Raw genomic sequence first — 22,124 nt, forward strand, 5'->3', positions numbered from 1 at the left:
CAACAGCAAAGCAAAATATCTTGCACAAGCCACAGAGGATGCAGTAAGCAAGGTCCAGCCTCCCCGTCTCCTTGCCCAGTGCTGCTAAATCTCCATCTCGCCTCCTTACTGGTACTGGACCTCACACACTGGAGAAAACTGCCATGAAAATCTCTTTACAAGCTGCTGATAAACAGCACCTTGGGAGGGCACAGCCTTTTCTTATTGCAGAGACCCAAACCGCCACCCTGGCTGAGCACAGTTTCAGGCACACATAGTGCAAGATTTCTGCAGTATGGCTCAGTCCCGCCTCTCAAAAATATCCAGGGTAAAAACTTATTGGAAAAAACTGCTGGAAAATCCTGGATGAGTTTTTCTTTCTTTCTTTTTTTTTTTTTTAATGGAACATCTTGATTTTGCTTATTTCCTCAGTAAGTAAACAGAAAAAGAGAAACTTCTATTTCCAAAAGAAAGTTAAGCAGTTACATAAACCATATGACAGAAAACCTTTGGCTTATTCATGTGCTGGCAATTTCTTCCTTAGGAAAAAAACCCATCCAAACAACAACAACAAAAAGTTTTGTAACTATTTTTCCATAGAAAGCATGTGTGAAAACCACTGGTCCCCTCATACCACTGACCTCCACAGCAGAGCAGTGGGCCTGTCACCCGGCTCCATCTCCTTTGCCCTTGCTCAACAAGAAACACCAACTGGGGGCACTGGAGCAACTGTGCTGTCAGACAACACGAGCACCCCTGCTCTGTGGCTGTGATACAGGATTTAGTCACCTTCCCAATCCCATGAGCAACCAGTTTGGGTCCAAGGAGAGATGCTGTTGTTTGGATATAAAGACTCAGTTCTCTCCTTTAAAACAAACCACCACGTAGAGCTTGGACAAGCCTTTAGCTTTGCATTTAAGCTCTCGCACCTCAAAAAAAAAAATGAGGGTAATGGCAGCGTGCTGTCTTGGGGGAGCTGGGGTCACTCCTGGAGGAGAAAAGGGTTTGGGGAGAGGGACCAGTACACCAGGAAAGGCTGGGGTGAGAGGGAGAGGCTTAAGCGGGGGCGACAGCTTTGCCAAACCTGCTCTTGGCACTCCCGTTCCAGCACTCGTTCTCGTTGACAGTGCCTACAGACATCTTTTCATCATTGCAAATGTTGCCAGGGAGAGATGACCAAAATTTTTTGGCTTGCTTTAGCTTCTCTTTCACATCAGTTACCTATTAAATAAAAGGAAAAAAAGAAACATAGAACATAATGCAGAATAACAAATGCTCCTTAGAAGTGAAGCTGGAAAGGCATTTTTTATCACAACAGACGTGTATAGGCCAGATCTTCAGGCTGCGTGTTTTGATGGTTGATTTACTTTTTTAATACAAAGTTAAACAGCGCTCCTCAATCCCATATTACTCATAAGCCAAGCCTATAAAACAGGCACTTTGCTGACATAGAAGCGTTGAGGTAATTCACGTCTAGAGCCATGAGCAGATTACACCCCTCGGAGAGTTTAAGACAGCCAAGGAATAATAAGAAACCCTATAAATTACAAACGGAAAAACGATAAGCTGCGGTACGTGGGTGCGAAGCGCCTGTGCAGCACCGGCAGGACCAGGCACTCACCAGTCGGTCCAGGCTCGTGCCGGCGGCTGTCGTCGGCCGCTCCTCCGGGTTGTAGGGTCTGAAACGAGCGCTGAAACCGCTTTCGGAGACAGAACGAGCAGTCCGGCCCTGGGCAAGTGTTTTTGGCTGGCCACATCCCTGGAAAACCTACGTGAGAGAAGGGAAAGAGTTTTATGAAATAGGAGGTCACAAGAGCCTCCCTTCTCCAGGCTCCAGCCCCCGCCCAAAATAACACATCGTCTTTATATAAACTTGAGAGGGCATTAAAGAAAAAAACATATTGACAAGAATACGGAAATAAAACACATTGGATAAATAAAGCCCAAATGTCCTGTTGGCCCATTTACCTTCTGAGACACCTGCACGCTGTTCTCCTGCATGTTCATGATCGCATCTGAAATCTTCACATCAATGGGGTCCATGACTGACTCGATGTTGAAGGGACCCTCCAGCCTCTCTGCTACCAGCAGCATCGAATCTAATACAAACAGAGAAATTAAGGTGTTGAATGGAGGAGCTTCAAGAATAACAGATTGAGCACACAGATATTAACTACGACAACGTTGCTTCTGACCAGCGCACATCTCCAGGAAATATTTTGCTCTGTTCCCAGAGTCTACAACCTCACCAGGCACTTACAGGCTGCCAGCACCAAGCCACAGGCTCATATACATCAAAAGCCTTGTTAAAGGAGGGAGAGCCACCGCAGCCTGTCAACAGGCAGCCTGTAATCAGTTCCTCCCATTAGAACCAGCATTACTAACACCCTCATTCTCCATGCTGGTTTATTAAAGGTTGCCTTGTGTCACTTGTTTTTCAAGACTGCTTTCAAAGCTACTGGCTCCCTCATGCTGGCCATGAATCCAAGACACAAATGCAAAAGGGCCCAAGATGGTAACTGGTAGCATCTCTCCCTTACTTTGGAAAGCTACAGGCTTTGCTGTGCCTGGGGAAGCCCAGAGATGGCACCCTTCTGGCATCACAGGGACAATCTACACAAGGACAACACAGGACAAGGGCAAACGCTCTGCACTAATGACAGATTTGGCACATCTCTAGGCAAGAGGAGATGGAAACGTCCCTCAGCCAACACCAGATCATTCCTCCTGTGCTGACATGCACGTCCTCATCAAATACACCATTAAACTCAGCAGCTACTGAACATCCACTGCTTCCTCTGGGAAATTATTACTGGCATTAAGGCTTTCATCTGCCTTGCATTTAAGGCCCCTCTCTGGTCCTCTCCTGGAAGGTGCCTCCAGGTTCACACCTGGTGCTAAACACTCTTCTGGCCCATCACAACCTTTATTTAACATTCGTTTTCACTGCAGTTCCTCAATCACAAAGCACCCCACTTGCTGTTTTCCTCTCCTGCATCACTTATTGATGCTCTGCCACAAACTCATAACTTTCCTGTTGCATTTAATTCTTCAATTTTTCCTAGTTTGCATGACGCGAGAGGCATGACAGCCAAGGAAACCCTCATCCCAAGGAGCTGCTCCGGCTCCCCAGGATACGCCTGTTCCCTCCCATTAATCAGAAATGGGCATTTCACAGCTGGTCTATTAATTTCTCTTGAAAAGTGTTTCTCATGACATTCATCCCCCTCCTAAGCACAGAAGGTACCTTCAACAAGCAGAAAACTTCTGCGGGCTCCAGCTACCTGTGAATGCCCTATAAAGATACTCCACATATTGAATAATTCAGTGATAGCGCTGCCTTAGTGCCCAAGTCAAACCACACTAAAAAACCACAAACTGATGACAAATATACAATCAAGCTACTGTGTATTAATAAATAACAATAATAACAACGACCACTATGACTACTAGTAATATCCAAACCCCCCGCATGAACTTCCGATGCCTTCCTAGCCTGTAAATCCACTTTTTAAAGACAACTCAATATTCCAGTGATTTACGTCAGCCAGGACTCGGGCAGCTCCGCCAAGGTGTTGGCGTTTGAGGGGTGAACCCATGGGGGATTTGGAGCCCCCAGGAAAGCCCCTTGCCCTGCAGGCATGAGCTGCTGCAGGGCATGGCTGGAATTCAGCCGTCAGGGATTACAAACAGGTCTGAACTAAAAGCATTAAAAAAAAAAAAAAAGGTAATAACAAATGAAACAAAGAGTCTTAGACTGTATTGTGGTGGGCTCCAATAAAGTGATGCTTCAAATCTCTGAGTAATGACTGCTAGCATGAATATACCATTGTGCCGGAGGGGAGAAAAATGCTTTTGATGTGCTACCAAATGGAGACTTTTGTAAACAAGTGGAGCACAACTTAAATGTGTTCATCATTGTCAAAGCTTTTGGGGTTTTACACGCGCATAAAGAACATCCCGCCGCAGTTTGCAGGAAGCTGCTTGTTTCAAATAAAAAAATTACAAATAGGCAGATAATAAAACACACAAAATGCATTTTTAAATTATTTTTTAAAATATATAAAAAAGAAAAATAATTCAATTTTGTAACTACTTAATTCTCCGGAGTGGCCAGGAAAGGCCGCAGATCAATAAAGTGTTTGTGAAAGACTGAAAGGAAACATAAACCCCAATTCTTCTGGCTGTTTGGCGTCTTTGTAAACTTTGAGCCGAGCAGGCCATCCACAAGACCATGGGAATGTAGAGCGAATTGGGCCCTTTGTTAGCGGGGGTGCCATGGCGTTCCATGTATCACAGCCCAGGAATGCAGCCTCCGCTTTGACTGCCCATAGAGAAAATGCATTCGGCCTCCAGCAGAGCTGCTAAAGCTGGCGAGAAAAGATAAGGAAAGTAATAATTGCCCTTGGAGAATATATTCAACTGGAGGAGTTCTGGAGCTGGGATAGATCCTGGCCAGGAGCGCTAAATGAAATAAGTTTTCATTAAAAAGGCAAAAAAGGAAAAAAAAAAAAAGGCAGTGTTGAGGGGCTTTACCTCACTCATAGTTCTGATTTTGGGGGCATCCTGCAAACTTTTACCTCCCACCAGGATCTGGCTGATGTCCCCAGCAGCCTCATTTGACATTAGCAGGGTTGGCTGGGCTCAGGATAACGCTGCCTACGGAGGGGAGGCACGCTGCACCCACACCTAAAATGCAGCTTTGGGACAACTCATCTCCCAGAAAGACTTTCCGTTATTGGGGGAGAGGAGTTGACTATAAATATCAATTATTTTGCCCCAGCGCTGATACAAGATAATTGATATTTATAAGCCATAGGGAGGAGGTTCAGACCTGCTCCAGAAAATGAAAATAAAAAGTCTGGCAGAGTGAAAAATGTACCCTGACCATTTATTACAAACACACAGCATGACAAAGACTGTCTCTCCTCCCTGTGATGGGGAGATAGAAGTGGATTTGGGCGGGGGGGTGGAGGGGAACCAACCCACACCATATAGCACCATCCCTTAAAGACCCCTTTCCTCCTGCATACATTTGTCCTTGCTACTGGCATTGAGACAATCCTTGGCGACAAAGCACCTCGCTCTCATGAAGGAAGGCAATTCTTTCGCATTGTGCCACCAATAATCAGAAACCCACATCTTCAGCCTCACTGTCTGACTTGAAGAACAAAAGGCAGTTTTCAGTCTTAACCCCAAGATCTGATTTAAAAGGGGAGGGAAGCAGGGGGAAAAACCTTGACCATTCATTAACAACAATCTTTTTAATGTTTTTTAAGGAGGAAAAAAAACTCTTTGCACACAAAGTAGTACTCCAGATATGCATATGGAGCCTGAATTCTCTATTTTTGAGCAAACATTTGTGGAAAAAAAAATATCAAATCATGGAAATGAACACTTCATTCAGGAAAGCTCCAATCCTCCCTGTAGCTCGCTTGAAACAAAGTATACCCCAGCCTAATTGGTGCACAATTGTGTCAGGAATAGAGGGCGAAATAATTTAAAGATTGTTAAATGGGAAAAAAGAGTACGATTCAGTCATTGTTTCATATGCCACAACTTTAAACAGTACTTTTCACAAGTAAGGAAGTATAAAGTCGTCTTTTGTCAGCTACAAACTTTACATCCCAGTTTGGAAAAGTTTTACGTGAGTGACTTACACATAGACCCACTAACACACGCACATGCAGATTTTATACACGCATGCACTCAAATTCAGATATACTTGCAGCATTTGCTGCAAGTTGTCCCATTTAACTATCTTTAAATTATTTCGCTAGGTTAAGAACCTGGCTTTGACGCATAATAAATCATTGCCATAACTTAGTACTTAAACCCACAATGCAAAATAGCATCGAGCCCACGCAGGTGGGTTTTTTTGTTGTTGTGGGATTTTTAATCTTTATTTATTTAAAGCTTTAAACACACATACAGAGAGGATATTTGTGACATATGCTCTGTCCCAAGCACCAGATCTATTTAATTTAATTTGTCTTAATTGGCAAATTGGGATAGAACTCAAAATCTGGAACATAACCAGCACCTGTTCAGTTATTAAACTGCCTAAAGAAAGCATAGCTTAAGTTTTCAGTATCCGTACTTCACTGCAAGAATCAACCCAGAGTGCAAGAACCAAGCAAATACTGCCAATAAACATAACGAAGCTTAATACCATACTTAAGTAATGAGTGGGCAAAGAGCCCCTTGGGGAGGAAGCACTGCAAGAAGCAAGCTTTGCTTCCAACCTGGAATCGCATTTATTTATTTTGTCCTCTTTAATAATCTTAATTATTGTATGCAGCCCCTGATCAGTCTTGTGTGACAGGGCTTGCTGGCTTCCCCCGAGCTTCGTTTTTTGCCGCATACCACCTACAGCAATTAGCTGCTTGTGCTTTTGTCTGTTTTCTGGCATTATGCCCTTCCCTTTCATGGGATTCCTCTTTTCTACTTGGACTAGATGTTTGCAAGTCTCCTGGCTTTGAGCTATTTCAGCAACAATTGTAGCTGAAATACTTAATATTCTCATGAGAAAGACGGCTGGGGAATGGGGAGGGGGAGTGTCAGCCTCCCAGAGAATGACTTGGAAACCCGATTTAGTGTCACATTTAACTCCCTATATGGAATACACAGGCAAAAAAAAGCCTTCTGAAAATAATACCCTGCACACATCCAGTTGGCACGGGCAGCCAAGTGAAAAGCCAGTGCACAAAACACGGGAAAACAAATTCAAAGATTTAAATCCAGCCTGAAACGCCAATTATCAGCAGTTTCCCTTTTTTAATCTCACAGTTTAATGAAAGGGAAATATTGTCTTTCTTACAGCTTTTTTCTTTTTTTTTGGATGGGATGGGAAAAGCAGCACAGCCTTGTCAATAGCAGCAGATACTTTATGTGTGCACTTCATCACACATTAACTGGAGCGAAGCGACTGCTCCCAAAGGATGCTCGCCCACAGATAAATCAAGCCTCCTGGAAAAGGAGCACAAATGAAAACATTTAACATTATCTACTGCCTGTGCTCCCCAAACATGATGCATCGCCAATTCTGCTGAGCCATAACCCAAGGTAGAATTTAACATTTCAGTCCAAATTTTATATATCGAGTAATACTGTTTATAAGCATGGAAGAGGGAGGAAGAGGATGGCAAAAACACTCACGCAGCATCACGTAAGGCCTATCGACATTTCAAAAGGATGGTGGCTGGGCACCAAATGAGCTGTTTAAAAACAGATTCAGGCACATGTCCCATTCAATTTTTTTTAATGTAAAATACAGGCCTACAGCTTTTCCTAAAGCTCACTACAGCTGGCAAGGAGACTCCCAGACTGCTGAGCAAGAAAACTGGCTTTGGGATGGACAGCTGTATGGTGACAACATATAACGAGTTTTAAGGAAAAAAGCAGCTTGCAAACACACTTGCTCCAGCAAGTAGAGACACTCCAAACCTACAAGCACATGGCAGCTCCATCTTCCTAAAGCTTGCTGCAACAGAGGTCACTGGCACAACATAAGTCTCACTTATTTAGAAATTAATGTGAACTGCAAAAGGTGTGCTGTGTACAGAGATGTGGAAGTAAAAGATACCTGTTCAGAGGCACCTAAAAAACCTGCTATGGCTCAGCACAGCCACCCCCAAAAACCATTCAGGTGAGGGACACAGTATCAATACATACTCATGTGCAGTTTTAACTCACGTTGCCTTACCCATAAAGATATTCCACTCGGCGTCCAAGTCCCCTTGATTGGCCAAGCAGCCTCTCATGACATTAAAGCAGTAGTTGTAACAGGGCTTCACCGACACCAGACCTCGGCAGTGCGGGCAGTACATCATTTTCAGCAGAGCTCGCGTACCCTGCGGCGTGGGGTTCACCTTTAAAAGAAGATAAGGTGGAAAGAAGAAAATTAGCCTTTGGCCACTACACCAAAAACCCATGCGATTACCCCGGAGTGGGTGGGAACAGAGCTGTGCAGAGGAGATGCGGGGGGGTTGGCCACCACTGCCCAGTCAGAGCTCCCCCGTATCTGGGGAGCAGATGAAGGGGTTCGGCTCATCTCCTTGGGTGGACCTGTCACTCCAGGGGTCACAGGCAGCCCCCTCCTCTGCAAAACATGACATGCACTGCGATATACCCAGAGAAAGCTGCCTGGTACTGTGGGACCGCTCCCTGGGCTGCAAGGACAAGCACCACATGGGGACATGAAGCATTTGGGATTAGGGAAGGCACTACAAAGCCATCAAGCCAAAACACCTAATGCAAAGCTGCATTTTCCAAGCCCCGCTGCAAACGCATGCTGAAGAAGATGCTGGGATTTCTCAGGAAAAAGCAGCTGAGATGGGATGCCTGCTGCTATCCCCACACCAAACCCGCCAGGAGCGTGGCCTCCTCCTCTTCCTCAGCTCCTCACGGACAATCGCCCAGCAGGGCTCTCCAGCAGAGACTGACTCCTTTATCTTACATTCAACTCCTGCACCACAGCATTGACATGACAGACGCCCAGGTTCATTTACACTCAACACCCATCATGCTAAATAACGCTGTCCCCCACAACCCAAGGAGGTGACAGCTACAGCCCCACAGCAAGGACAGGCTGGGAGGACCCCTGAAGCCGGGTGGGCGTGCAAGCGGAGCTGTCTGTAGCAGGCACGTCACCCCCTGAGCTCTCAACGGGGCTGTTTTCCAAAGTGACTCATGGTCATTCATGTTTGATTCACTCTCTGGCCCAGCTTCAAAACATTCATTGAAACCATTTCCACCCAGTCAGTCTGAGGAGCATTAGCTCCAGCACCATGTACTAGTGCCGACCACGTGGTGGGTCCATCTAAAGCACTGAAGCTCCCTCAAGAGCAAGTTTAAGTGTTAATTAGCCACATATGAAAACAGTAAATTAAGATGCGATCAGAGATATACTGACAAAATAGAAGCTGTCTCTGGTGTTTTAAGCAATGTGCTAGAGACTTTTTGTAAAGCGTTTATGGAGAGTGCTCTAAACAGGGTATAACCCAAGACTGTGCTCAAGAAGGAGACAGACATGCAGCCTCAAGGAAGAGAGAAGTCATTCAGTACAAATGGCTGGAGATGTGGATGGCCACCACAACTTATCTGCTGGACGTCTGGAAAGTGACTTAATGGCAGAGGGTGACAGGACTGAATGGAGATTAACGTATGCAAAGACAACCTGGTATCACACGTGCACTGAGGACCTCACTGTTGCAAAGCCCACCCCAGCATGAGGGCTACGGAGAAACAAAACATGATCTTCTGGTGCAAAAACCAGGTGGCAGCACATGAAACCGTGAGATAACGGATTTTAACAAAAATCAGAAAACAAAAAACCCTCTCTCTTCTGTCAACTTGACATCTCTTTTTTTTCCATGAGGAGACTGGTTGAGCAAAAGGAGACTCAATGCAGAAAGCTGTTTGCAGTGGTGGGGGAATAAGATTCAGATGCTTCTGAACACATATACATATGTGTGTGTGTATATATATATATATATATATGTATTTGGAAGGCATAGCAGGAGCCCCAGCAGAAAGCTCCCTATTGGGCAATCATAGCTTTAAAGAAGAGCTAGTTCAAACACTGGGAAGAGCTCAAGCAACAGAAACCAGCTAAATCACATGATTTCTAGTAGGAAAACTGAAAACAGACAAATGTAAAGGTATCATCTGCCATCCAGATGGTGCAGTCCTTGCATAACAAAAAGTTGCAGTGGGGGGAAGAGGGAACTAAACAACATCTCAGACCCAGAGACAGAGCTCTGAAGGATGCCCCAGTTTAGTAATTTCTCTGATAAAAAACTCTTTCTGTGTCACTTGGTGGTAAGTGTCAGGACCCCCACACTTAGTCCTGAGGCTTATCAACAGATCCTGGCTGCCCTGCCACTGCTGGTCCTCAAAGAATTGCCCTGCATCCTCCTTGGGAAGAAAATTAGGAAAAGGCTGACAGCACCAGACACGTGCTAGAGCAGTTCAAAGGAAGATGAGGAGCAGGAGACTTCTCCACTCCTATCGTGGAAAGCTGCAGCTTTATGGAAGGCAGCGTGTTGCAAAAATCACCCACGCGGCAGTGACCCAGGAGGCACCTTCCCATCGTTGGTTCCTGGCTCATCCTACCAGCACCTGCAATTCTGCAGCATCCACCCCGCTTTGATATTTCATAGGGGTTGAACTTCGTGAATCCTAACAGATGCAGGGGAAACTGAAGCCGCTTTCCCACATTCCACGGCAGATGACAAGGGACCGTCACTCAGATTAGGTCCTTTGAACAGAGACCCAGGATGACTTTAAAAGCAAATGGAGTTTTGCTTCCTCCCCTATGTAGGCTTGCAACAATAAGCCCCACACAGAGCTGAGCAAATGGAGTGATGAAAAGACAAACCCAGCCTGCAATGACAGTCAAACTGAGCCCTGACTGGTGATGTACATAACTCACAGGGAAGCTGCTGGTTTGCAGTGCAGGTGAAGAAGACAATGAAGGGGAAATTATCAGTCCAGATCTGGCATTTTTTGGTGTTAGAAAGCAACACAAAAGCACAAGCAGAGATCAGCTCTACGAGAGAGCTTCAAGGTAGATTATGAGCAATTACACCTCGTTACAGCAGGGATAAGTGCTCAACTGCTGCGTATCACAGCAAAAAGAATCTTGGCCCTTGGCAAGGGGTCTGTACCCAGTCCAGACCAATTCTGGATCTGTCACTGGGCTGTGCCATATGTTGCATGGGCAATTCTTCACAAGCTTTTCATGTTGGCTCTGCCACACCAGGTGCAAGCTCTTAAAACACCATTGTATGTAACAGTAAACCCAGATATGCTTTGTTCTGGGGTTGTGTTTATCTTGGAAAGCAACTCAGGTTCATTCAAACCCTACTCTAGAATGACCCTCAAAACCAAATAATCTCCTTTCTAATAAAGAAGAGTTGCAAAGAAAGCTTTATTTGCTGAAGAGGATTTACTTTAGTAGATCTGAGCCCAGGTAGTAGTAACGATGTAGTGCACAAACCCTGTAAAAGCTTTATAATAGAAGTAAATGCACTCCAACCCCTTCCTTTTATCTTATGAAATTTATTTCCTTTCCATGGCGTTCCACACCGCTGCAGCAATCCATCACCCTGCGGTTTCATCATGTAAATTACAATTTGTCCATGTCTATATGCTTTGTCAAACGTGAAGATTAAAAGCTGCTAACAGATGTGTTTTGGCACCAGTCTTCACATTCGTATCAAACTTGCTCTTTACAAATACATATTTGCACACAATCCACAAAAATTAAGTGAAGAGCAAACAATTCTGGGCTTAACCCAAATGTTTCATACCAAATTTGTTAAGATACCCCGCAACTTAGATTAATTGCTGAAGGTACAATCACACTCTTGTAAAAATGACATGCTCTCCATAAAATAAAATCTTGTTGCTGTTGTTGTTGGTACCTTGTTATATCCAACCCATTTTGGAGTCTTGCATAAAGGAAGCTGTTTGCCCTATGTCCTTAGACTTTTCCAACTCGTTGGCAATTGCATCTGGATGCACATAATCTGGTAGAAACTTCACCGTTAAAGCACACAGCTACCAAGTAAAATGTCAACAGCCTACCACAAAGCCACCAAAACTCACGAAAAACTAATCCATGCAAGCAGACAAAGTTGAGAGAAGCAACTGGTTTCTTTCTCCCCTCCTTCCCAAGGCAAGGAATATCTGAGGAAGGATGACAGAGCTCCAACCACGGATGGTCCTGTGGGGAGCTCCCACCAGCTGCCAGACACCCATGGCCACATTTTATTCTCTCACTCTACCCTCAAGTTTACATTAAGAATGTTAATAACAACATTTACAATCCTGTCAGCTTTAATAACTATTTATAATAACACTGATAACTCAGGCTTGCTTATTTTCCAAGCTTACACAACAACAGTGTTGCCATGCCAGCAGCACAGCCGCCAAAAAACATGAAAAAAAACAGCAATTTGAAAATAAATGCAGTGAAATTACTTCTGATTTATACGGTGTTCTTGTGGGGTTGGTTTGTTTGGATTTTGTTTGGTTTTGGGTTCTTTTTGTTTGTTTGTGTTTTAAAGAAAAACACTGAATTAGGGCATAAAGAAGAACAAAGGAGTAACTTCCCAGTGATACGGAAAGATAATTACTTCAAAATCTAACTTCAAAGCTGACTGAAGGACACTGGGATACTCCAGGTAAGCAGCCAATTTAGACGAGTGAAGTATAATTGATTTTTGGGACTAACACAACCTTACTTGCATCATTGATTCCTTCACTCACTGTTGTGCAAGAGCATCATCTTGACACATTCTGGTCCAGATGTTTCGCTCACTGTGAAGCAGAAGATCACTCGGGTGGCTCTTGGTTTGCTTCCCCACCCCAAATATTCCAACAAAACTGTTTTGGAATTAACTACGCACTTAACCAACTTTTCTGGCCCGGTACTAGCACATGAATAACAGCAAGCATCTGGTTAGACCACAGATTTGGCCTCTGAGGTCTTGCACAAGGGTGCACATTTAGGATCGATACTTGGGAACCGCACGGCTCTGTGCCTCGGAGACATTTGCTACCCATGGTGATGTGTGCTGCAGCTTTATCCTGCTGGGGACAGTCACCTCTGTGTAAGGAAATGTTCAAGAGTACATTTATGCTCAATTTCCTACTTACAGCTCCCTCCCCATATGTGACATGGCCAGAGAGGAACAGCAGAGCTCCTGAGAATCACACCACTCAACCTGCTCAGTCTTAGTATTAACATGTCAAAAGAGAAGAACCATGTTCTCACCTCCCCACGAGGCACTCCCAGCCTATGCCAGGCAGATGCCTCTTGCACCAAACACTTATGGAGAGATGCCAGGGTCAGCATCTCCTGCTCTTGGTGTCCTCAAGACCAACGCACCTTTCAAACAAAGCTTGTTCTCCAAAGCACCTGCCTCTCCCCAGCCCAGAGACACAGCAGATAATTAGGAGCGTTTTGTTTGCTTTAAGGAGCAAAACAGCCAGAACATTTATCTTGGCAGCTACACTCAAAAACTTCCTTAGTTATTCCTCACATTGTTTTCAAAATTAGCAGCAGAACCACAGTGTGGGGGGAGGCAAAGAAAAAGAACAACACACACTGAAAAACACCCAGCAGACTGAAACACTCCTGGTGATGCCATCAGCTCCAACCCCACAGCCACATCCACGCACACCTCGCAGCCCGTTAAATCCGCGATGATTGCCGCTCCAGCGTGCTTTGAAGGCTCTGCCAGTGCAGACCCTCAGATGGCTGGAGCTGAGGCAGATGCAGCCACATTCTTGGCAGGTCTTCTCAGGGTCATCTTTGATGTGGAGAAGTGCTCAGTATTGTTTTCTGCATTGATGTTTGCCCTTGGCACGTGGAAGGCATCGTCCTTGTGCACAGCAGCCCCTCGGGCTCGCCCCCATGCCTTCCAATCTGCCGCCTCGACAGCACTGCTTCTTCAGAGGCCCCTCCGCAACATTAAAAGGGCTCCTTAGCTCTTCTGGCAGGTTCTCAGTTCCCCATGAAGCAGCGGCACCTGCCGCCCTTCTCCTCTCAACAGATGTAAGGAACACATTTCATTTCTGTCACTTCCCTGGGAGGGTTTGCTCTTACCCAAAGGGTGCCCAGCTTTGTTGGATATAGGAACATGAATTTCTTCCTGAAAAAGGATTAAGGGTATGTTCCCCTTAAGCCAAACCAAGGGCAAAGATCACACAAAGATGGACTGGACCTTTGCTCTCACAAAACTTTCAGATCCTCAAACAGTAATTACGAGGGGCATAACATTTACTGGAACAGGAGCTCAGTGCCCTAATACTTTTGATGATATAGGTCTTAATAAAAATTATTTTCATCATCACTTCTCCTAGCTGATGTCTGGTCCATGTTCAGCATCCACACAGAAAAGGGCAGGACCACAATTCCGGAGATGCAGCTAGAAGTAAGGGAGATCCACAGGCCTGTGGTGGGTTGGTTTATGCAGGTTCATCACCTTGTACTTGATGGATGTCTCACTAGAGATGAGGCAGCTCAGAACAAAAGGGGTTAAAAACCCACCAGGCTCTCACTCCAGGTTTGGAGCGGCTGTGGGAAGGCAATAACCTGCCTGCCTCCTCTGCAATTCTCCTCCCTCAGTGGTCTGAAGAAGATTCCCTCTTTGGCTGCTATCATCACGCTTCATTAGGGAAGAAATGCAGATACCAAGGAAGCTGAGCCCCCTGCACGCACTGCAAACATCTCCCAGCAGCTTCCTCGCAGATGTTAACATCTCTTGAGAACAGCAGAAGGCAGATGTATTCCTCACATGAAGCTGTGCACTATTTCAGATGGCTCATACCTGTACTTCCAAATTCAACACCGTTTCTTGCATACAACTGAAGCTGCTGCCTGTCCTGGAAAAACAGGCAGGGTTCCCAAGCATGAGCTGGAAGCCCCTTTCCAGCAGCCCAGCTGCTTTGGTGGCAACCACTCTTCGCGTGGCTTTCAGCACACAAATGCTTGTCAGGCAGGTGATTCAGGAAGCTCCAGAGCTCCCAGTGGTTCCTCAAATGAGTGGACAACCAGGGCAAGAGGGAAAAGTGGTAAAAGAATCCCAAAACAATCATTGCAACTGCAGCAACATTCCATCCACACGTCCCTGGCTGCAGCCCTGCAGAGATATGGTAATGCTAATGCAGGGACTTGATGTCGCATTTTCCTCACACCCCTCCACCGCTGGCCTCCAGCCAGACCTCACCTCCCAGCCTTTGGGTTGGGCAGGGTCCTCCTGACCCTACAACACACTGCCAGGGGGCTCAGTCCTTGACTTCACCTTCTTCTCCCCCCACAACAGGGACCTCCACCCCATACCTGTAGTTGACCTGCACCCAAGAAGCTGCTGGGCCTTTTGCCCCCAAAGGTGTCATGACCCTGTTCTGGGCTGCAGGTTTAATCTCATGTAATTAACTAAGCGAACATCTCTGAAGCCTGAGAACTTGCCAGTTGTAGATTCTCACCCCTTTTTGGTCACTCTGGGCTCCGGCCTGCATTTGCTCCTTTTTTGCACCCCTGGCTGAGGGGCAGGAAATGTCACTGCTGGCAGCAATTTAACCCGGCTGATTGTAGTGCTTGTTGAGGGCAAGCAAGCGATTAGGGGATGGGCAGATTTCCATCTCCTGAGGGCGAGGGCAGGGAGGTCAGAGAAGAGGCACCAGGCATCGGCAGGCGATGGAGGGAAGGGCTGGGGGCCCCCAGCTCAGATGCAGGACATATCTCCAGCAGGCAGAAACGGCATCCCGGGTTTTCTTCTTGGACCCACTGTTCAGGATACATCTGGAGAGTTTTGTACTTTTTTGGGGTCCAAAGGAGGGAATTTGAGGGGTGAAGACCTGAGCATCAAAATTGTGGGGTTTAGACAAGGTTTGAAAAAAGCCTGTGCTTTTCCTCTGTGCGTTTGGGCAGCAGCACGCAGCTTCTGATCCATCCAATGACAAATTAAAAGTTACTTTCTAGCATTCTGGCTCAGAAATCATGCTTACATGCAGCTTTTCAATATTCCCTCTTCTTTCCCCCTGTACTCCCAAACTCATGCAAGAGCAATACCTTTCTAAATACACATCCCTAGTGAAGATATAAAAACATAAAGGATCATTAAAAAGCCATCAAGGCTGTTCTACTGTAAAGTGCTCTTTGCTCTCTTGGTAGCACCCCAGGAAAGTAAAAAGCAGCTGGGTCTCGCAGTAGTTTATATTTCTCCTCCTGAGGATTTTCAATTAAGCATTTTTAACTTGCTTGTTACAAAACACAGTAAAACTAATATGCATTACTTTGGACATTTTTTCATAAAGAAGAAAAGAAGGTTTATCCCTCAAGTTAATCCCTGGTATAAGCAGTCATCCCACTACAACTCCTGAGTAAAAATCATAAGGAAGCAAAGTCAGAATCATTATACAGAGCTCAGCAAAGCCAGGCTAATCTATATGTAATGTGGGAAGCCCCAAAACACAACCACAAAGCATCAGGCATAAAAATATCAGCTTTTAAACTCGGGTATAGAATTTCCCATTGTGTCTTGCAGAAATGCAATGTTAGATTTCCACTGAATGAGATTAAAACATCATTATTATTATTATTAAGCTGCAACTAAAACTTAGGTATTCAGCAGCAGGGACATTTGCTACCACTTCAAAAAGTCCATCTCTTGCAGGATCTCCAGCGCAACTTGTGAAAGTGAAGTGGAAAGTGTGGTAACTGTGATCGTCCACGGTGCGTGAGCTATTTTTGCAGCTGAGTGGGTCTCTGGGTAACCTTCCACACTCAAGCAATTAATTCTAGACTTGAAGGCAACTCTACACTTGAGAATCTTCAAAAGGGAAAGAGAAATCACGACGCCACCTCAGGTTCACGACTCTGATTCGTAACAGATGCGGAGACCGTAGCCCTCGTGGTCCCGTGTCAAGTCTGGAGACGTTTTGATGAATTCTGAGCAGATGGAGCATAAACACAATCCCCCACTCATGCACATTTACTGCCTATCAAGTGATTGCACATTCCCGAAAACCACACTGGGGCTTAGCGGATGGACCCCTCCCCAAATACTTCATCTGTACACTCTAGCAGTGAAAACCTCATCCCCTGACTACAATATCTGCCACACGGCCAGAAACACAAGCCACCAAATCTGAAACCACAGCCAAGAGGTTGGCAGGCTTGGCCAGTGACCTGGTACGGAGATAAGATGCTTGGCCTCATCCAGCACCAACCCTTCCTCCCACATCATCTCCACCCCAAGACTGGAGGACTTTGTGGTCTCACAAGAGGGACCCCGTGTGTCACCCACAGAGCTTCACAACACCCATCCTCAACCAGCAGCACGCAGACACGTCTCACGCAAGAGTCATCACTATTCTCTCACTTAACAAATCTGCTTATGCTGCCTCCAAAATTGCTTTCTGCTTCTAAGAGTATCTGAACAGCTATTCTTTGCTGGCTGTTTTGGTTGGGTTTTCTTTCTCCCCTTTCCTGGAACTTAGGGTCATTCAGACTACTGCCTGCCCTTTCAATCTGGTGTTTTATGACTCTGTAACCAGGTAGAAAGTAAACCTTTCTCTGCCCGATTAAACGATTATACTAAATCTTCTATAGCCCACAGGAAATTAACTGAGTTTGTTAAAAGGAAATCACTAATATTTGCTATCTTACCCAACCACTTTAAGGGGATTATTGACTACACCTGTTCCCTATATCATAGAACTCAGACTAAAATTAAAGACAAATCTCATGTCAAAAAGAAAAAGTCACCCCACTTAAACCACTCTAAAGTGGTTTATAAGAAGAGGGAAGTAAACACTTAAGTGACCAACATGTCACATCTGTTTGACCCCAAAAAAAGCAACTTTACCAGAAAGGCCTGAGGTCTAACTCATGCTGCGTGTGTGGCATCAAGTACAACTGGCTCCTGCCTTGTGCATATGGCTCTGGCTCACTGTTATCATAAAAGTGCTGTTTGCTCATGCTCAGCCTCTCCCCGTGCCTGGCAGCAAGGAGCAAATCATCACCTGCTCCATAATAGATGCTCAGAGCATCCATGACTCGCTGTAATTTGAAGGCAATATTAAGAAGATACAGCCATTAGATGGGCAAACATGGTTATTTCCACTGCAGAAGGTATTTAATTTCCTGCTTATTGCTGTTTCCTAGACAAGAAGACAGCAATCTGAGGAACGTCCCTGCTGCTGTGCTGCAGCACTGGACGGTGGTGTCCCCAGAACATGACTCTGCCATGCAACAGCTTAGCCTACATAGATGGACTTTGGTCCTACCACCAACACCCTTAATATACAGCCAGGACAACAGGGAAAGATGCTACCACCCATCATGGGTCTGTGGGACGTTGGAACAAGCATGGGATGGAGCTCACCGCGGACACTTTGCTCACGACGTCCCTCGCGACGGCGAGGCCCTGCGCAAAGGTGCGGGCGGCCACGAACGCTCGTGTCACTTGTAGCTTGAGCTTCCGCGGCACGTCCCCGAAGGGCTTCAGCTGCTCGGTGTACTTGCTGACGCACTCGAGGTACTCGTCCGTGAAGTGGTACTGGGGGTTGACCAGCCGGAACATGCGCTCCAGCAAGCGCGCCCAGAACTCGTTGAGCATCTCCTCCAGGTTGACGTTGCCACCCACATAGTACCGCTTCAGCTCCACAAAGAGGTCCTTGAACAGCTCCGAGTTCTGCATGTACAAACGGCCGTATGTCCGCACGAACATGTCGTTCAGAGACTTCTCTGCGTTCTCCAGAAGTTCTTTGAAGAACTCTAGAAAAGAGTAAGAAGACAGGGTAAATATGGGCATTTGGTTCTGTGTTCACACACTTCTACAACCATTGCCATTGCTTAACTGGAAAATTCAGCGCAATGAGACCATCACCAAAATGAAATGGAAGGTTAAAGGACTCCCAAATAGTTTTCAGACAAATTGTCTATCTCAGAATTTTTCTCTTCATAAACCAACCCCTGTCACGCTCTCTCCAGATTGGAGGGCTTGCATGAGTGAAATCTGCTTTGATGCACATCTGGAATACCATGACAAAAGCCAGCAAAATGAGGGGAGAAGAAAAAATAAGCCAGCTTGGGTTAGCTTTCCTGGCTGTGTTCCCCTCAGCTTTTGGTGAAAATTAACCCTGTCTCAGCCAACCCAGCACAATTTCTTATGTTACCATTCAGACATCTTAAAAGGTCATTTCAAAGCACAAGATTATTAAAAAAAAAAACCAAAATAAATGAGTGGTCTTTCATTAAACAGCCATTTTGCACAAATGGGTCTTTTCAGTTCTTGTCAATCCATTTTCTGAAGTGATGATAAACCAAACTCAAAAAATTAACAAGTTTTAATACATTTTAAAAACAAACCCAAACATCTACCTGCAGGTTCTTTCTCCTGTCTTGCGAGTTTGTCAGCTCTCAAGGCAAGGCCTGTCTCTAATCACTTAATTGGTCCTGATTGCAGACTGGGATTTAGAGATTTTTGGCAGTACAAAAAATTCTCACACAATTAAGCCAGAATTTGCTCAAAATCCAAGGGCTAAACACTTGGCCCAAGAACAACAAAGAGATTTCTCAGATGACAGCAGCCGGAGAGGGGCCCTTGGGCTTCACCTCTTTGGAAAAGCAGACCTCCACTTTGGTTCACCCTCCCAGAGCACCAGACAGCCCGGTGCCAGAGGGCAGCCGCTGCCAAAGCACTGTCACCACATCTTGGCAGTGCCACATACATCTCCAACACTGATAACGAGCTGACCTGATGACACCTGGCACATCGGATGCATCTGCCAGGTCAGCTTAAAGAACATCCCCCGTCAAGACCGTCCCACCAAAGCCTTGGGTCTAAGCAAAGACCCTACTGCAAAGCCTTTGCCTTGGAGATTGTGCGTAGATGAGTTAAATTAAAATTTAAAAATAGGGAGAGGGTCCACTAAGTCAACTGCACAGCCTCTCCACCGGCATGCACAGCGCAGGCAAGGAAGCATCTTATTTTTTGCATGTCAGCAGCAATCGAGGAGCCCGACCTCTGCTTTTCCGTGACTCATATTTAATAAATATTTTTTAATAAAACATTCCTCTGTGGGTTTTTTTTATCCTCAAAGGAGTAATGTTTAGAGCCAGAAGTTGTTGGGGTAGGGGGATAATATTTTGGCCCAGTGTGAATTTAAACCTTGTTAAAACGTATTAAAAGTATGCTGAAGTTCAGATTTTCATCTTCAAAGTGCTCCAGTACAAACAAAGCCTAACACAGAAAACATTTTCTGGAAAAACTGAAACATTCTTTGAGTTCCTGACAAACAAAGTCATGGGGCTCAGTGCCTGACATGGCTGTATATAATGCAGCCTCTTAGGAGCACAAGAGAAATGATCCAGGGAAGAAGAGATTGATTTCAAACACCTGACATGTCCTCTGTCCAATATCAGCAGGAACCTCCACGTTCGTTCCCATGACTGGCATTTCCTCTCCAGGAAGATTTTTTTCTGTTGAGTTTATACTATAGAGATTAGCTTGGTGTATATTAATTTCTAATTCACTTAATCATTTTGAAGGCTCACTTCCTTCCTTTGCTCAGACCTTTTAGTACCACCAAATAAGGTGTTCATTTAAATATTTTTGTGCCAGGCATCAGCAAGCTCTTCAAAAAGAATTAGATTTTGAAATTACATTCATGGAACCCAAACCAATGTTCTGAGCCAGGAAAGTAATCTCAATTAATACATCCATATTACCATAACCTATTTATTCTCCTGCCCAAACTCATTTTATTGGTTACACTTTAAAGCGGGAATTCAATAAACTGTATCCAGGCTTTAGAGCACTTCGTCTCAGCCGTTTTTCATGTGGGCTAGAACCAGGTATATTTATTAATTATCCTGAAAACAAAAAAATTTGCAACCTAATTAGCAGCAGATACCTGTGCACCCGCAGTCTTCCAGCCAGCAGCTTTTCCTTGCCCAAAAGAAATATAAATAAATGAAATGCAAACTTTCCACCAAAACCAGCCACTTCTAGAGCCCCAACATGATGCTGCTGAAGGAGGCACGAAGCAAAGCTGTTGTCTCTGGCTCAAGCACCAGCCAGTGTTCTCAGAGGTAGAAAACACCCGTTTCCCAAGTGCCACATTCCAAATAAGAAGAGGACTAGGACAGAGGAGGCTGTGTCTGCAGCCCGGAGTCAGCACCCATGCTCCCATCCCCCAAAGCATCCCTGCCAGCGCATGTCTGCATCCCAAACCGTGTCGGATGGAATGTCCTGCTGACTGTCACTGGCTTGGCCCATGGGTGGCCTCGCTGGCACCCTGAGGCTCCTGGGGCAGGGATGCGGTTGGGAAGGTGCGCAAGAGGGATGCCGAGAATGGTACCAAGGGCATGGGGTCACCCCACACCTGCAAGACAGGATGGACCCAGGGCAGGACATGCAGGGCAGCTAGCTGACATCTTCCTCCATGCAATGCACAGCTCTTGCATTAGCACTCTTATATTGGTCAGCAGCAGGGATCAGATTTTACATACATACACACACACACACACACACACACATATATATATATATGATTTATTCTAGCTGTTGGCATACTACAAGCCTGCATGCCCAGTTTCTGTCTCTCCTTCAAGAAGTCAGCTTGGGCACAGCAAGGAACACTAAGCTTCTCTGTGCAAATCACGGGCACAGAAGTCTGCAATGAACAGAAGAAAGCCCAAAAGTCCTTTTTATTACTTAAATGCTAATCTGACTAGTAACTCCCTACATCTAATTAGATATTAATTCTCCCCTTCACAGAAACAAGCTGATTAGCAAACACCAATGTAACCCAGCATTAACCTTGCCACCACAAGAAGAAAAATGGCAGGTTCCTCTCTTACATCTTGACTGTTTGCTGGGTAAAATAAATGACCACCTTTCATTTGTATTAGAAGTTGACTTGTTCTCAAACAAAGCAAACACACAAAGGCCTCGGTTGCTTATTTTACAGCACTGTAAAAGCACGTTTTACAGCTGTGTTGCAAGCAATCTGTACTCATTAAATTATCACTCTGACAGGCTTCCTGTGAAAAGCTGTCAAACGCAAACATTTTTCACAGACGACAAATCATACTTTGTCAGTGCTCTACCAGACACTTCTATCCTGAAGGATGGTGGGCTCCTTTTTCCCTACCAGTTATCTTGTTTAAACTCCCAGAACAAGAGCTGGCCCCTCTGTCAACAAACAGGCAAAAGCACACACAACACCGGGAAGGGCTTCACGAACTGACCCGCAGGAGCAGCACGTGGCTTAAGGGTCTCCGTAGTTCTCTTAGTTAAGAGTAGAGTGTGGACAGATGTCTGGGTTATGCAGAGAAAAATCACCCCTTTGCTCTGTTTAATCTTCACAGGCAGAGGATGGACCATCAGACAAGGCGCTGGGGCTAATGTGGTTCAGCCAGCTCTGGTCCCAGCTGGTATAAAAGCAAGCCCACATTTTACTGCTTCAACCCATCTCATCTAAGCCCCGCTGATGCAAAGTCATCTTATCGCTTGGGGTGATGATGCTCAGAAGGACGAGTGCAGGGGCGAGGGTACCAGTGCTGCTGTCTGCAGAGCGGGACCAGAGCCACAAAACCTTTCCTAATGCCAAGAAGGAAG

At 45.4% G+C, this 22,124-nt stretch overlaps 1 protein-coding gene across 1 annotated transcript in view; it reads right to left on the reverse strand.

Annotated features, from left to right (window-relative positions):
• The window catches only part of GPC4 (glypican 4), a gene marked incomplete at its 5' end in the record, with an annotated part of 65,203 nt that overhangs the window by 2,823 nt on the left and 40,256 nt on the right, over positions 1–22,124 (reverse strand). The window contains 5 exons of the mRNA XM_082062173.1: positions 1,064–1,200; positions 1,601–1,747; positions 1,948–2,078; positions 7,685–7,850; positions 17,883–18,274. Of these exons, the coding sequence (XP_081918299.1) occupies positions 1,064–1,200; positions 1,601–1,747; positions 1,948–2,078; positions 7,685–7,850; positions 17,883–18,274 (973 nt within the window). The remainder of the gene's footprint in view (positions 1–1,063; positions 1,201–1,600; positions 1,748–1,947; positions 2,079–7,684; positions 7,851–17,882; positions 18,275–22,124) is intronic.

Source organism: Streptopelia decaocto (genome assembly GCF_964273445.1).
Source record: "Streptopelia decaocto genome assembly, chromosome: 10".
Taxonomy (NCBI): Eukaryota; Metazoa; Chordata; class Aves; order Columbiformes; family Columbidae; genus Streptopelia; species Streptopelia decaocto.